Below are 16,264 nucleotides of genomic sequence, written 5' to 3'. Positions count from 1 at the left end.
ATCTGTGCAAGAAGCAGGTGATATTTTGGAGAGATGCACAGATATCTGCCAGTTTTCTTAGGCCAGCAGATAAACAGCTTCCTGGGGCCAGAGAACAGTCAGCACATAACAAGCTCTGTGCATGTCTGGACTGTATTGTACTTGAACAAAACTTGTAAATCAAAACTAATTACTATCTGCTTATCAGCTATCTACCAGATCAGTTTGCAATTTTACCTTTCTAGAGAGTGCAGGAAGTTTGAGACACTGTTTCGGAAGCTCACATCAGCCACATGCAGAGCTCCACACACCACTCCCAGCATGGTATCGGGCCTTTCAGCCTGGAAAGAAAGGGTACATAACACCATTACATCTCCTCTGGCTTCAGTTCATTCCAGACACCCACTTGAAGAATCAACAGTCTCAGCTCTATTATTGGTTCACTGCCAACCCCTCTTTAAAATTAAGTTGGCGTAGCATCCATGTAAATACTATATAGAAGCTATTACCTCTGTAACTCCTTAAAAGGACCCCCCATTTTTTTTCCTTCCTGGATCAAATCTTGAGGCTCCACCTACATCGCCACTACCATTTGTCCCAAACTGCAAACCAAAATACCAGCCTTAATTTACATGTACACGAAGATGTTTTTCTGGCCAACTTTAAGACCACCTTTCCCTGACACAAATGACCTGGGATTTTGATATAAATAAGAATTAATACCAGTGAAAACGTTTATTGATAAAGTGGCAAGTGGACATTAACCACTCCTAAATCCTTGTCCTCTTGCAACCAGCACGCACCAAGCTTGCCCCCCACCCCCTTCCCCTCCTCACTCCCATTTGTAGTCCTGTGAAGCCAGAAGCCGCACCTGAACTTTCTCAGCAATAAGCCGATCCAACCAGCCAGTGTCAATGCGGTTCTGCTGAAAGCTTTCTGTTTCCAACAGTTTAATCAAGTACTCAACAGTGGTTCGGAAATCCCCTCGGATGGACAGTTCCTTCAAAGCCACTACCATGTTTCTGAAAGAGAAAAGAATACCTATTATCTATCCCATACTAGCAGTAATGTGCAAGCTGGTAACTCGAGATAGCTCCCCACGAGCTGCCTGGAAAAAACAGTCTGAAGGTTAATAGCAGAAGAGTATGTGCACTGGAGCAAGATCCTTTATGACATGTTTGGGAATGAAAGAATATTGATTTTCTTCAACCTGCTGCTGGTGTGAACAAGAGCAGCTCAGCCAACACCAGCTACGAGATCACGAGTTCCCACTGTTATCATCATCTGGGCACTTACCACATGTCAGAGGTACACGTAAGACAGACAAGATGTGGTCTCCATCCCACCCAGAATGGAACAGGGGAAAGGCCATGGATGAAAAAAAGCATGGATGACAAGTCGGAGAGTGACACCACAAAAGGACACTCAATGGTTTATAAACCATTAAAAGGCACTGGCATGGCAAGTTATCAATGTTTTTTCTGTTAGAAGCCTGCCATCAGAATGCCTTCAAAGAGGGACTTCAACACAACTGTAGCTATATCATAGCCCAGCAGCAGGTATACAAGGCAGGAATGAAACAGAAAGGAAAAAAATAAAGAGAAGTAAGCAAAAAGTGTAGAAATGTAGGTGCAACACAGTGGAACTGCAAAGCAAGACAGGATGAGAAGCCTGACCATGATGTGGAAAACAAAGTAAAGAGAGGGAAACTTCTCTTAGAACTCCTAGAAGCAAGGAATTTTGTTTTATCCATGGCACTTTGGATCAAAGAGGACCAAAACAAGCAGTTTCCAAGGTTCTACCTCTATTCTGACTACTTACGAAATAGCTTCTTCACGATTTTCTCCCCAAGAGAAGCAGTGACCAAATTGAGAATCAGCAAATTCATGAAGCCCTCCTGCTGCAGCAACACTGAAATAGCCCCAGACATTCTTATTGCTGCGGAAATTCAGTTCCTGAACGGTACCAGAACTGGGCTTAAACCCCTGTAAAGACAGACAGACATTGCTATACATCCTAAAGAAAAAGTATATAATCCAGAATTAGGGAAGTAATTAGAGTTCTGAAGGCCAGAGCACCTCTTTGTGCTGCAACATGATATATACACAAATAAGTTTAGGCTGTGTCTAACCAGAGTCTACAAAATCATCAGCTAAGTTAGACAAGGGAAGAATCTTTTAAATTCGCTGCCAAACTTTTCAGGATCAGCAGCAGGGATTGAACCCAGGTGTAAAGCCTACAGTTATCAGAGTGTGATCAGTAACTAAAGAATTTAAAACACTCACCTCATCAGGATTCTCACTGGTGATACGTGCAGCGATGACATGGCCGCGTGGACAGGGCACATGGGCTGAATTCTCAAAATCAATAGCTCCATCTCCCCATGGAGAAACACCATACATCACTCGGATATCCTTGATCCTGTGGAGGGGAATCCCCATGGCAATCTAGGGATAAAAAAAACCTATTATTAATAATAATAACAATAATAAAGAAACCACCACCAAGTAAGTTTCTCTCCCCTCAGAGAGTACCTACTCCTAGAAGAATTAATTCCACCAATTCTCTGTAGAAGCTGATGCTGCAGTTCTGGTACAGCAAATATGCACGGCTGATTTCTGATGTGAGCCTTCTCCATTGACACATCTTGGAGCATTCGTATTTCTGAGGACAGCTGAGCTCAGTGTAATATCCACCTTAAGCCCTTCAGCCAGTATTTTCCATTGACTGATTAAAAGGTTCCAGAGAAAGCTGGCCAGTGCTAGGTCAGCTGAGGATGGGCATGCGTTAGGCCTGTTAAAAATATACTAAGGTCCCGGCGAGGCAGAAGGCCCCTAATTGGTTCTAGCAACCTGTGGAATTTTGCAACTGTAAACTGTGGATAAAGCAACCTGCAGAACTGTCTGCTGGCTGTATCCTGGTGGAGTAAAGTCCCACTTGTTCTGTTCATTAGCTGGGATTTTTTTTTACAGCTATGGTTCAAAAAGGCTGAGCTTTAGCTTAACCATTTATTTCAGCTGTCTATTAGCCAGACACCAACAGACAAAAGACCAAACTGGTTACAATATCAACATGCCATTCTATGAAATTATATCTAGCATCAGCAATAAGAACAGCGCCCAAACAACGAGGAAAGCATCAGACCAGTTACAAAACTCTCGATGTCTGGCAAATACAGACATAGAGCTACTGGAATCACCCCCTGAGAGAAGGCTCAGGCCAAAACCAAACAGCCTCCTGACAAAATGAAGATGATCCTGCTCCTGAGCAATCCACAAGACATTACAGTTCAAGCGTTTGTTTCCTCTACTATCTATGCAGTAACTTCAAAATGCTAACAGGAGGGAAATGAAAGAAACTAGAAAGAAAGCAAGAGGGTAAGAATGGCAGGGCTGAGAAAATGGAAGTAGAAAAGCACCTAGAGTCGTTAATGTGGTGTAAGGCAAAGAGGGAGAGGACTGCGGCATTCATCCACCAGTGGAGAAGATAGGGGCTAAGAAGAGGGAGACAGCATGGCAGCACCCAGGGAGTTCGGTGGGGATGCAGAAGGGACAGATGAGCCACAGCACATGCAACAAACGCCTTCTGCAGGATCTGTGAAGGAGTCCCTCGTTACTTTGCGGATAAGAACAACAAAAGGCTACTGGTTCGTGTAAGCCATAACTGTCACTCACTGTGATGACTTCCCCTTGAAAAAGCAATAAATCAAGACAAATTCTTCGTCACTTTGCCACATCTATTCAAGTATCTAGTTATCAGGCACGAATCCTGTTTTGTAGGAAGGTTAAAGAGCAGGGACCTCATCCAGGAGGAGGAAGCATCTGCTATAAGTGAGGGGCTTGCAGAAATGGAAACAACTGCTCTGGAAGTCAGGAACCACTCATCAAAATCAAAAAGATCCAAGTTACTTTCCTGAACTTCAAACAACTGCTGAGCTTGCTGAAAGACAAAAAAAATCCAATTGTCTGTTCTGTTTTCCCTCCTTTTGTCACCAGTAACTCCAGGAAGAGGCTGGTGTCCCTTGGAGGCAGAGTGGGCGATGCGCTGCTCAAAACTGGCACAGCATTTGATCGCTCCGCTAGCCTCAGAAGCCAACTCATTTCACAAAATAATTTCAGAGCTTAAAGTCGAACTACTCATAGCTAACACTTGTTGAGACAGGCTTTTTTTATACACAACCTTTCCTTAAATCAGTGTTCCTACTTCTATGTTTTATTCCTCTGTTGCTTCCCTTCACGCTCCTTTTAACTGAAGGTCTACCTGAGCAGTCCAGGAGAAACAAGGAGAAAATAACCTCTCTTTGCTTTCCAAATCAGAAAGAGACAAATGGTAGAGCTATAACTTAGTGAAACAGTCATAACAGAAAGGATGCATATGTATATGCTCCAGCCACAGAAGATAAATCCCAAGCTGAGAAAGTACCAAAATGGGCCTTTGAGTTATTGGGTATTTTTGTTGAGGACGAAATGTGGGGGAGTCATATAATAACACCTATCCGCACATGAGGATATAGGCCATATTTAGTAGAGCTCTCTAATACTTTCTCTGTATTCTCTCCTCTATCAGTACCAAGATCTAGTCATCTGCATAACATCAGTATGTGATCCAGTTTTAACACAGAACCCTGGCTGTGACTCAGGCAAGAGTCCGCCCCCCTGTTTTACTAAGGCTTCAGCAGAACTGGTTTTTCATGCTCAGGCTTCTCTAACATACCCCAGCTTGAGCACTTCTGAAAGCTCCAGGAGCCGGGAGCCTGGGCACTGACTCACCTGGAGCTGCGCTGCTGGCAGATTAACATCAGCCACCATCTCTGTGCAGGGGTGCTCCACTTGCAGACGGGGATTCAACTCCAAAAAGTAGAAACTGCCGTCCTGGCTGTACAGGTATTCTACCGTGCCTGCGCTCACATAGCCCACCATTTTGGCAAGCTTCACCGCACACTGGGATACAAGAAAGAAGAGTATTTGATTTCCAGGCCCTACACTCTGGTCATCCACCCCACAAGCTTCAAACTATTTTGCTGGCATTCTGAAACATCCAAAAGCTTGTAACAGGCCGGAAAACTGCTCAAGGAAAAACACATGGCTCAGGAGTTTTGATTTCCAGGTTATTCCATTTACAGTTTACAGAAGGCAGAGTCTGAACCAAATATTTACAATACTCAGCATTAAACAATTCATGCAATTCCTGCAGCTTGCTTTTAATATGACAATATACATTTAAACCATACTTCCCTCCTAGTTTTGGGGTGCACACATTTTCGAAGGGAGCTCTACAGCTGTTTGTCAGCACATGGTGGACTCAGTCAGTTTTGGAAATGTGAGTAGCTGCCCACACTAAGCAGTTTAAGACATGCAGCCCTATATTGCTCCATTAAAAGATTCAACGATACAAAACTCTTGGCGATGTCACCAAAAAAAAGTCCTGCCTGTTTCTGGAGTCTCACAAGGAAAAGAGAACTTGCAGAGCCACTCTCACCTGTTCCATGTGCTCAAACACCACCGAAGTCGCAATAGAAGCAGGTGCTTCCTCAATAATCTTCTGGTGCCTGCGCTGCACAGAGCAATCACGGCCAAAGAGCGAGATGGCGTTGCCATACTGATCCGCCAGGATCTGTACCTCCAAGTGGCGCGACTGTTTGGCTAGTCTCATGACAAAGATTGGAGAGCCTGGGACTTCAGTTTGAACCTACAGCAGAGACAGCATATCAATGGGCAGATCTTTTTTTTTTTTTAAACATGTCTTAGTCACAGCCATCCCAAGTTAATTTTTTAAGCAAGGAACATCCATAATATTTTTCCTGGGCCACTTAAGGCTGAAAATACCCTGTGTTCTCTTGTATGTAATTACAGTGCCATTTCCATTCCTCTCAGCTTTCCTAAATAACCCATAAATTAACAAAGGCTCGCGGCCCTCAACATTTTTGAGTTACACTGCAGATGCCCTCCATTACTTGGATTTATTCAGCACCTCCTATCATGTTTGGGCATTTGACAACTGTATTGGATATGCAGATATATTGAAATCCCACCAATACTGAGAGCAAAGAAAGCATAAACCCATGATTCAAAGCAGCTGAACAGGCTCTGATACATAATGCAGACTTTTTCAGTTCTTTAACATTTCTGATTCAGTGCTCTCAGAATCACCCAACCTGAACATTTAGAACAAGACAGTACAAATCAATGGGAAAAGTTACCTGTCTAAATAGATTGGGGAAGTCATCTGCATTGTTAACTTTCCTGATTCCTTTTCCTCCTCCTCCTTCAGAAGCCTTGATCATGACAGGGTAGCCAACCTCCTCAGCAGCCTGATCAGGACAGGCAGAAAAACATGGGTAAATACAAAAAGGTAGCAGAGTCAAGTTGATAATATCATTATTTGCCTGTTGATTTGTGTCCAAGCTTCCATGTCTGACTCTATTTAGCAACCAAGACATGAATGGGATAGAAACCAAATATTCCAGTTTGAGAGAGTGCCTGGAATTGGAAAAAACAGCAGTGATTTTGTGACTCCAGTGAAGTCTAGCCTCTCAAAGTGATCTCAAAATCTTTTGTCAGTGCTTCACACCATTAAATTTACAAACTGACAAAAAGGTTTTTTGTAATACAGAAAATCATTAAGCTGGGTAACATGGGAAAATCAAATACTCCACCCCCTCTCTTCACAAAGGAAAATTCCCAAACCCTGTACTGTGCCAGGAATATTTCTTATTCTAGAAATCTTCCTCAAAGGAAAACTTAACAAAAGATGAATCTAAGTGTGAGGTCATGGGTCTTTATTAAAAACATCTTTTTCCTGCACTAAACAAAAAACAACAGAGAGCCCTTCATGAAATAAAACTTTGTTCCCATATTTTGTCTCTTTCTCCTAACTCTCACCTAATTCTGCAGGGTGGGCCCAATGATGGTAAGCGAAAGATCGCGTTCCAATTTCCAAGACTCAGTTCTGTGAGGCTGACAGTCTAGTTCTAGTTTATACCCCCTTTAAAACAAATCAAATCCCTAGCTCTTTCCAGGTGTGCATGCAGCAGGACCTCAAATACCTCCAAAATACTGGCCACCTACCCGCAGTCCATCATCCGCATCTTTCACATAGCCTTTTTCATATAGTTCCTGAGGAACATTCAAGATACGCTTTTGAAGATCATTTTCCTGCCAGTCCACTCGAAGCCCTGAAATATAAACATTATTACCTTAATTCACTCTGCTGTAAGGCTCAGGGAGAACTCAGACACTGGTGAAACAAACAGCATAGTTCCACAAGGAACTAGCCTGGAAGCATTTACAGAAGAAGAAACGCAGAATGTAAACAGTATTTCTGTTTTCTGGGGAGCAGATCCTTACAGTCAGCAAGTTATATCCTCCTTCATTTACCTCGTGCAATTCTGAGAAACAAGTTGTTATTTACAGTCTTTTGAAACCGTATAGAGCTTGCAAGGAAGCAGAGTATTGGCTGTGTGCTCCAAAATGACACACTATATGCTAGAAAAGTAGAGACTGCAGAAATACCAGATATTACAGCTGTACTGTCAGACTAACAGCACATTACACAACACATAAATTTTGCCTGACATATCCATATATACCATAGTCACTATGTCTAAGCCTCAGATAGTACAAATTTGAAACCCTAAGCAGATGGAACATATCTTGAAACATCTTTTTGTGCACAGAAGCTTCTTAAAGATTAGATGGGTTGAAGAAAAAAAGATTAGAATAATCTTGATAAAGACAGGGCAATTTCCTTCTTACCACTGCCACTCCAAGGAAGAGTTGGAATGCCGGCTGTCTGAGCCACTATTGAAGATGCGATTTTATCTCCCAAGGCCCACATCGCTTGGCTTGGAGGACCTACAAAGAGCAAAACCAATCCATGAGAGAGACACAAGAGATATCAGACATTAGGGAAACGTCCAAAAGTCTAATTTAGGTCCCAGGTAAGAGGGATAAATAAGCACTCTTAGTAGGGCTGCTGCATGCCACTTGATTGGTAAGAGATTTAAACTGAAATTAAAATACAGCTTTTAAATCCACTCCTCTTCAAATGTCCGAAGTATTTCTGCGGTTATGGCTCATCACACTAGAGATAAAAAGATTTTCTATAAGTCAGAACACAATACAACTATCCCCAGGCTATGCTCAGCCCATAACTTTTATCACAAGTCCATCTTTAGTTTTAAACACAGCACGTGTCCAAAACCTTATCCAATATTCAGATCCATGTGCGTCGGGAGATGAGGCTTACTGCATCAAACGCCTCCAGCACTTGGTTAACTACACTGCTAAACCACAAACTTCATGTACTGTCCACATAAAACTCCACTCTTTCCATAAAACTGAACTACAAACACCCTCTTTAAAATGACAACAGGGACATTCAGCTTTTGGAACAATCTGCTTTAATAGGAATCTTTTCTGATTTTCCCGTCTTCCAATATTCAAAGATATGTTGGAGAATATGGAGGATATGTTGCCACTTCTCCCATACAAGAACTATTTCCCAGCGTAAGTCCAAACTTTATCTAGCTTCATTAGCCTCAATGATTGGAAACAGACCTGTTAGGCAGCACAGTCTGTTGCTCTGACTACTGTAAAGAACATATCATCAACCTCGCACTTGTAAACCATACCTCATCCCTCTCTTTTAGACTCAGGATTTTCTCTCAGTAAACCCTCCCATCTTAAAATAAGGATCAGATATTAGATGAGCAGTATATATCCTCACCCATGAAAGCAATTCCATTTTTGTGGAGAAGTTCTGGTAGTTTAGGGTTCTCAGATGCATGGCCCCAGCCAGCCCAAACAGCCTGCAGAAGAAAATAACATAATTCACTCTTTGTTTTAGTAAAACAAGAAGCGAGCAGAATTAGAAAGCATGCGGATATTTCAAGTCTTCCTTTTCCTCGCTGAAAACAGCCTCATAACATTTGAAAGCCAGACCAACCTCCTGAACTACACGGTATGCTTAGTTGAAAGGGCCAGTGTATCGCATTTTGCAGAAAAGGCAAAGGCGGCTACCGAAGCAAGCCGTTGAAGAGGAACTAAGTGTAGGGAAGTGAAAGGGGAAAGGGAACCTCCTATCTCCTGCAGATAGTCATACTGGGAAATCCACTGTACTGTAATATGCATTGCCTTTTGGGGCTAGTATAGGTTTGTAATTTCAGTTTCTTCCACCTGTCTTTTTCCCCAGATACAACCCATTATTTAAGAAGAGACGATTGCTTGCTCTTGCCTCCTGTTTTGAAAACTATCTTTGACACTTCTCACCTGCACTGGAATCCGCTTAGCAATATCAAGAATGAGTTCCACATTTGCATAGTTGTTGTTGTTCGGTCCTCCTGGAACTGGGACGTAGTGATCTGCCATTTTAATATACTCTGAAAACACGAAGAAGGTCTCATTTAGATTGCAGATCTAATAAATAGTACTTGGTCTAAAATTCCCTAAATCTACAATACTGGAAGGACTTTATTTCCTCCCAGAAAAATCTGTTACTTGACAGAATGTGATGGAGTGGACATACAGTCAGCCTTTTGCATCATTGTGGGCACAAGGAGAAGGTTGCGCACCTTCACACTCTTTACAACTCACCTGCATTTGCTTTCAGGTCCTCAGGAGTCACCATGACCACAAATCTGATTGCCCGCTCATTTCGAAACATCTCATAGGACCAGCGTCGGATGGATCTCATGCATTTCACTGCTGCAATGCCATTATTTGCTATCAGGACCTGAGGACATTAAAAGCAGGGATGAGATCGAGTCTAAACAGCACAAAACACTAAACGATAATGAAAACAGTTCTTTCTCCGCAGACTCTTCCTCCAATTTCGGGGCTGTACAGTTTCGTTAGCCAGCATTCAATTCAGCAAGAACATTTAATGGCCCATCAGCCAATTCAGAAATCAGCTCTTGTTCAACCATAAAGATTTTAATGTATTATGCTTTGTTTGGATTAAAGAGGAGAAGGCCACATGAGAATAGACATAACAAGTGGCTAAAACATTCAGTAGCTGAAAGGAAGAGACCTCATCCATTAAGTGATTATGTATTTTTAAATACACTTCTTAGTGTTTTTCCAGTCCACTTTTGTTGTATCTGTCCATAAATCCTTTTGTGCCAGCAGAAGTCCTCTAGCTCACTCAATTTTTTTTTCCTGTCACAGTAAGCTAAAACAATGGGATGTTTATTTATCACATATAAAGTAAAACAGAAACATAACTATCACAGGTAGAAGTACAACTTTCAAGTTCAGGAATATTAATATTTTGATATCTGGAATATTAATATTTTGATATCTGGAATGTACAGCCTTATCTAGAGAGAAATCATAGCTCAAGAGAAGGAAACAAAATGCAATATGCTGAAGTCAAAAAGGTCGGTAACTTACCTTTTCAATAACTTTATTCCCTCCAAAACGAGTAACAAATTCTGCTGGAGAAGCCACAGTGAAATCCCGCTGCACATCAACTTTCTTCCTGTCCCGGCCTTGTTTTACAAGGTGTAAACCAGACATACTGGGCCTAAGGAGATTTGTGGGAGACAGAAAAAAGCAACTTGGCAGTGCAGATGTAGACAAATAGAAGAGGGTATGTGAAGAATTTGTAAAGTTCCCTTTGACCATATTCCCCAAGTAGACAAGTAGAATCACTCCTTGCCTCCAACCACCATGGCCTCATCCTCAGCTTTTACAGGGATGACTGTTTTTTAACTACCTTTCAGTTATCTCTTTGCAAAAGCCAGTTTATCTGGAGAAATTCCGGTTGTGCTAAGATATAAATAGGTAAAAATATGTTCACTGTATATTGCTGCTCAACCCAGAACAACAATGCTGCACCACACTGCTTTCAATTCAGGTAGGAAAGCTGGCAAACAATGCTTTCTGGCTTTGGGAAAACTCCGCACAGAAATCCTACTGGGGAACCACAGCAAATTTCCAAGAATTTTTCACCATCCAGCATATAATATCCTCCTCAAAAGTTCTGAGAGCTAGAAGACAAATTAATCACGTTACTTCTACCACAAACAGTGGTTTTGTGCATGACAAGATCCACTCTGTGCTCTGCCACCATCTTTCTGCGTGGAATGGGACAGTCACTTCCCTTTCTGATGCTTCAGCTTCCACAGAAATAACACATGGATAAATCACTCTTTGCTTTTGCAACCACTACAGGATTTGATTTGCTAAAATTTACAAAGCTGAAGTTGTGAGAGGAAACTCAATACAAAAGCAAAGGCTTGCTCTTCACACTAGGCGTCTACCATAGTGCAACACGGCTGGGGAAATAAGATATTTTTTTATTTTAAAGCCCCTGCAGCTTTACCTCTTGGATCACCCCACAGTTTACCCATTTTTCTTACTGTATTTAGTGTGCTTTTCTTAATAGGTTCCTTTCCCACAAACAACGTGAAGTCCTTACCCCTGCCACCACGCAGGGTTACAGAACCTTTCTTTAGAAAGAAAAGATGAATATTGGGAAGGTATTTAAACAACTACTCAATGCTTTGGAAAGACCCAGCGGCAAGCAAGGGGGCCAGTGCCACTGGAACAGTTGTGTCGCTGGCAGCACGTGTCCCCAGAGCCACATGGGCCCTGCTGGCCATCCTTTGGCCATGGGAAACCCATCAGAAACCTCTGGCCTAATCAGCTGCTGAAGCACTGATACCATTGAGCAACTCCACTGGGAAATGGGATAAAGCAACTGGAATTGCTGGGAGAGGGCACGAAGGAAAAACCAACCCAAGGACAAGCCAAGCCAAGCCACGTACAACATCTAGAGGTCTCCTTTTAACCACAGCCACGAGGGCAGGTAGCTCCCAAGCTGTACCTGTGAGGTTCACTGCCCCGGGGGAGGTCTGGAGCATCCTGGCTTGAATGAGCTGCTGTTAGAGGTGCTCAGTGACAGCCTGAGAGGAAACATATGGATTCCCCGTCTTGTTCCCTCATAAATACATTATGGCCTGTGAAGATTTACCCATCTGGAATGCAGGCCCTCCTTAACTCTTCATCAGGAGCACACTAACGCCACAGACCAGTATTTTGACTACATTTACTGATGAAAGAAGCCCTGAACAAACTGTAGCTAGTACTTGGTTTAAAATCCATATTCTTCTCTTACCCATCTTCCCCGTGAACGATCATGGTGCTACCACAGACTATGCTGTGTTCTGCAGGACACATTAACAAAAAGGATCTTGACTCATACCATCTAGCACAACCGATTCAAAAAGGTATACGCCAAATCCTGGTACGACCAACCAAGAACTGCACTAGAGCAAAAGGCCATCTTACCGGTAAGGCAAGATCAGTGCCCAGATCTGAACACAAAGACATGTTTCTCTACCACACGTAGGATGGAGTGGATCCTTCCCTTCCTCTCCACCTTCGTGCACACCATCTACTTTGGCTGTGATACCCTACAGTGGCACAACTCTGACTTTGTGAGGATTTCCAGAACAGCAAGAAAACATATTTAGAGCACATGAAATTCAGACCCTATGTTCTGCACTAACACTTAATCTTTCTCTCTCACACGTGAGATATTCCCATGACAAATGGACATCCTAGTGGAGAACTTCAAGTTATAGTTTTGCAAATGTTGAGCTTAACTGGGAAGTGAAAACCTGTTTCAAGCACAGTGAGAGAGACTTTGAAGAATCCATGAAGCCAAGAGTGGATGAAGTGAAGGTAACAGGAAAAACAAGATCATAGGTTGATTTTAAAGCATGCTAAAAAAAAAAAAAAAAAGATTCCTATCTCCCAGGGGCATTCTAGGACATATAAATGGCTGTCCTAGGTCAGAACAAAGTACCTCCAGTCTGCTAACTTGTCTCAAAGTGCTGCTGGCTGATATCCAGAGAAGGGCATAAAACCCACAAGCATGCAGAGGCTCTCCCTGAGTACTTCCCCTTCTTCCAGTGAGCTGCACTTCAGAGACAGACACTGTCATTGAATTTAAAACTTCTCACTATGAGCAAGATTTCCCAAACTGCTCTGTGACAGTCTCAGCCTAGGAATTCAAGAACAGGAGCCAACAGGCAAGAAAGAGAGAAAAGGTGTAGTTAAGTTTGAACTTCTACTAAATTTCTGTATTTAAAGAGGGTCAGAATCTACAGCATCGCAAGGGAGGAGCACAGTCCAACAAGTGAGACAGGTTTATTCATTGCAGGTTTATTGAGAGCAGTCTCGACAAAAACAGAAAAAAGATAAAAATCTTGGGGTCATAATCTGTGAACGTGTATGAATATGAACTATCCTGCAAGTTGACACTACTACACACATAAAGATACTGCTACAGATAAAATGTCAACAAATACAGAACAATGTACAAACACTTGTTTACAAGCAAATATGTTTCTGTTCAGTAAGCATACCAGGAACATTAAGTTTATTTACTAATAACCACAGGCTGCACATTAAAATGAAAACAGGAGAGATTTTTTCTTTTTGCAGGGTAAGAGGTAGAAGTTGGGCAGCAAGGAAGAACACTGAGCTTTAAACAAAACAGAATAAATGCTGAGTTAGTAACTGTCATCCCTATTAATCACCAAGTCACAACTGCAGTGTTTTGTTATGTAGGAACTTTGAAAATGCTCATCTGTCCTGCAGTTTACAGAGGTTAGAAGTTATGCAGAATCTCAAACTTTAACAACTGATTCCTCAGCTAAGATGTATTCTAGCATCTTTCTTACAGACAGCATGCACAGATACCTCACAGTAACTGGCAAGGTTTCAGAGGATAAAATTAACATGGAAAAATATCAGTATGCATTTCCAGTACGGAGCACCCAACTGCCTCAGTCCAAGACAGCTGCTGCTATGAGGAGACAATCATATCTGTAGTTCTTACCTTTGCAGCATGTGATATCTCATTTCCTGACTCTGCTCTGCAGAATCCTCCATGCTGCCTCACTGAAGGAATTAACAGATTTCGGGCTTGCTTATGACTTGTCTAGTGTAGCTGCTGCTATTTTATTTTTTTTCAATACTGCAGCTCAAAATCCAGCAGGAGAAAGCTGCAAAGAGCCTCACGCGCTTCTCCTTGAAGCAGTGGCATTTCTCAGATTGCTTCGATCTTTTAACCTTTGTCCCTTTGCTTTCCACCACCCCTCTCTCAGTCACTCTTCCTGTGACGCAGCATGCACAGCCAGGGGAGCAGCTCCCCTCCTCTGCGCCCGGAGGAAAGCAGCTGATCAGGAAAGGGAGAAAATGATCTACAGCTTACGTAAGGAGGCTTAACACACCGCACGCTGCTGCGGGAACAGCCAGCCCCGATTCACACTCCCCACCACGGGGTCATCACGTCCCCCTGCGCTCCGTCGCATCCCAAGGAACCCCGCACCGCCAGCTGCACAACGGAGAGCACCTCCCTGGCACCGGCTCTGCTGGAGCAAAGGAGCAGCTACAGGGGCCACGCTTGCCCCAAGGAATTCAATCAACATGTAGGATTTAATACCAGATTTTCAGGAGGGATGGGGAGGTGACAAGGGAAGCATTTCCACGGCTGCAGAGAAGTCAGAGGCACAGTTTGTACAGGCACACAGAGCACAGTAGTGACCCAGATCCCACTGGACACCGGCTTGGAAGCTGGGAGACCCTGGCCAATCACTTAAGTTTTCTATGCCTCTGTTTCTCCACCTATAAAATGAAGATAAGTTCACCCCAAGTGCTGTAAGAACAAACATCCCCACAAGCAAAGTGCTCCAGTTCTGCAGGGTCCAGTAATGTCACTGGAGAAAGGAAGAATGTTTACTCAGTATCCAGCGCATGCAAAAACATAAATTGCAAATTTAGGGGTAGGGAAAGGATAAGCAAGGGCAACGACTGCAGCAATACAGTAATGATGAAACCTCGACTGTAACTAGACACAGCAACTGGATTACAGTTTTAAATTTCATAGAATCATAGAATTGTTTAGGTTGGAAAAGACCTTTAAGATAATTGAGTCCAACCGTCAATCCAACACTGCCAACTCCACTGCTAAACCATATCCCTAAGCACCACATCTACACGTATTTTAAATACCTTTAAATTTCACTACGTTTGGGTCTCTCCTGGTGTAGGGTCGGTAGCACGGCTTTTATTTGATGCACACAGATTTCAAGAGCCTGGGCAAGCACCATGCAATCACCCGGGGGGGATCACTCAAAAAAAAAAAAAAAAAAGGAACAAGTACCCAGAGGGAAAGTGTCACATTAACATGATGACAGTATGCAATCTTGAGCCCTGAAGGGCAAGGTGAGGTCGCTGCAGGAGACAGGGAACTAAGAATAGTGCGAGTGATAGGAGCCATGACCAACACAGCAAGTGCCATGTGGCTGATAAAGTGCAGGCAAACAATTCTCCTCGGATCCAATTCCTTCATGCATTGTCAGCAGAAGGGCAGAGGGGACAGCGACACACTGTGGCAGTGAAGAAGGCAGTCACAGCGCAAATAAATCTCTTCAACAGACAGGAGAGACAAGAGATACCAGGGAAAGAACAGAGATCAAAAAAACCCCCAACACTATATATCTACCTAATAACTAAATGCCTCTCTCACCTGTCAGCCTTTGTTTCTCTTTGAAGAACTACTCAACTATGAAACACACCTGAAATTTCCCATTTAATTCATTTTAAAACAGAAGTATGTAAGAAAAAGCAACTTGTCTTGAACCGTTTTCCAGCACTAGCTCCATCCCAAGAGGCCCCGGCCGCCCCACTTACCTGTAGTGGTACAGACCCCTGCTCCCAGCCCAACAGAGGAACTGGGGTCCCTGCCTCCCACACCCCGCCACACACACTCCAGCCATGGAACTCTGCTCCTCCAAGTTCTCCAGGCTCCTGCTTCCCTTTGGTTCTGCTGGGACACTGCCACAAACCCACCACTTCACCAGTTCCAAACTAGCCATCAGAAGGGTAGAGAATTTAGAGAACTTACAGACTCTGCTTGATAAAATCTGTGTCACGTTCTCTTCCGGTCATCACTACATAAGACCAGCAAAGCCCAACAGACATTCTGTGGCTCTACTGGGTATGTATTTCATGTAGAAAATTATATAGGATCATAGAACGGTTAGAGCTGGAACGGACCTTAAAGATTATCGAGTTCCAACCCCCTGCCCTGGGCAGGGAGACCTCCCACTAGACCAAGCTGCTCAAATATATTCCATAATTTTCAAAATAAAATATTTGCACGATCCATTAGATTTCCTCATGTTTTGATCCTGGTTTGAGATTAAAATTTATACACAGTATAACTGAAATTTTATTTTCCAGGTTTTGTGAAAATGGTTTCCCAAATA

General features: G+C 42.9%; 1 protein-coding gene across 8 annotated transcripts in view; it reads right to left on the bottom strand.

The window, feature by feature from the left end:
- Positions 1-16,264, bottom strand: part of ACACA (acetyl-CoA carboxylase alpha) — a 138,129-nt gene that overhangs the window by 104,226 nt on the left and 17,639 nt on the right. For 7 of the 8 annotated variants that reach the window (XM_054208971.1, XM_054208977.1, XM_054208970.1 and 4 more), the window contains exons 4-16: positions 10,371-10,503; positions 9,573-9,711; positions 9,249-9,358; positions 8,707-8,788; positions 7,734-7,832; positions 7,047-7,153; positions 6,179-6,289; positions 5,458-5,667; positions 4,749-4,919; positions 2,265-2,426; positions 1,801-1,964; positions 851-1,001; positions 217-320 (exon numbers count right to left, since the gene is read on the bottom strand). In XM_054208971.1, the coding sequence (XP_054064946.1) occupies positions 217-320; positions 851-1,001; positions 1,801-1,964; positions 2,265-2,426; positions 4,749-4,919; positions 5,458-5,667; positions 6,179-6,289; positions 7,047-7,153; positions 7,734-7,832; positions 8,707-8,788; positions 9,249-9,358; positions 9,573-9,711; positions 10,371-10,503 (1,743 nt within the window). Of the gene's footprint in view, positions 1-216; positions 321-850; positions 1,002-1,800; positions 1,965-2,264; positions 2,427-4,748; positions 4,920-5,457; positions 5,668-6,178; positions 6,290-7,046; positions 7,154-7,733; positions 7,833-8,706; positions 8,789-9,248; positions 9,359-9,572; positions 9,712-10,370; positions 10,504-13,830; positions 15,083-16,264 lie in introns of those variants that run through there. The other variant, XM_054208976.1, reaches the window with a different exon arrangement.

Source organism: Rissa tridactyla, chromosome 7 (assembly GCF_028500815.1).
Source record: "Rissa tridactyla isolate bRisTri1 chromosome 7, bRisTri1.patW.cur.20221130, whole genome shotgun sequence".
Lineage (NCBI taxonomy): Eukaryota > Metazoa > Chordata > Aves > Charadriiformes > Laridae > Rissa > Rissa tridactyla.
Note: the sequence above shows the minus strand (reverse complement) of the source record. Positions and strands in the feature narration are given on the sequence as shown.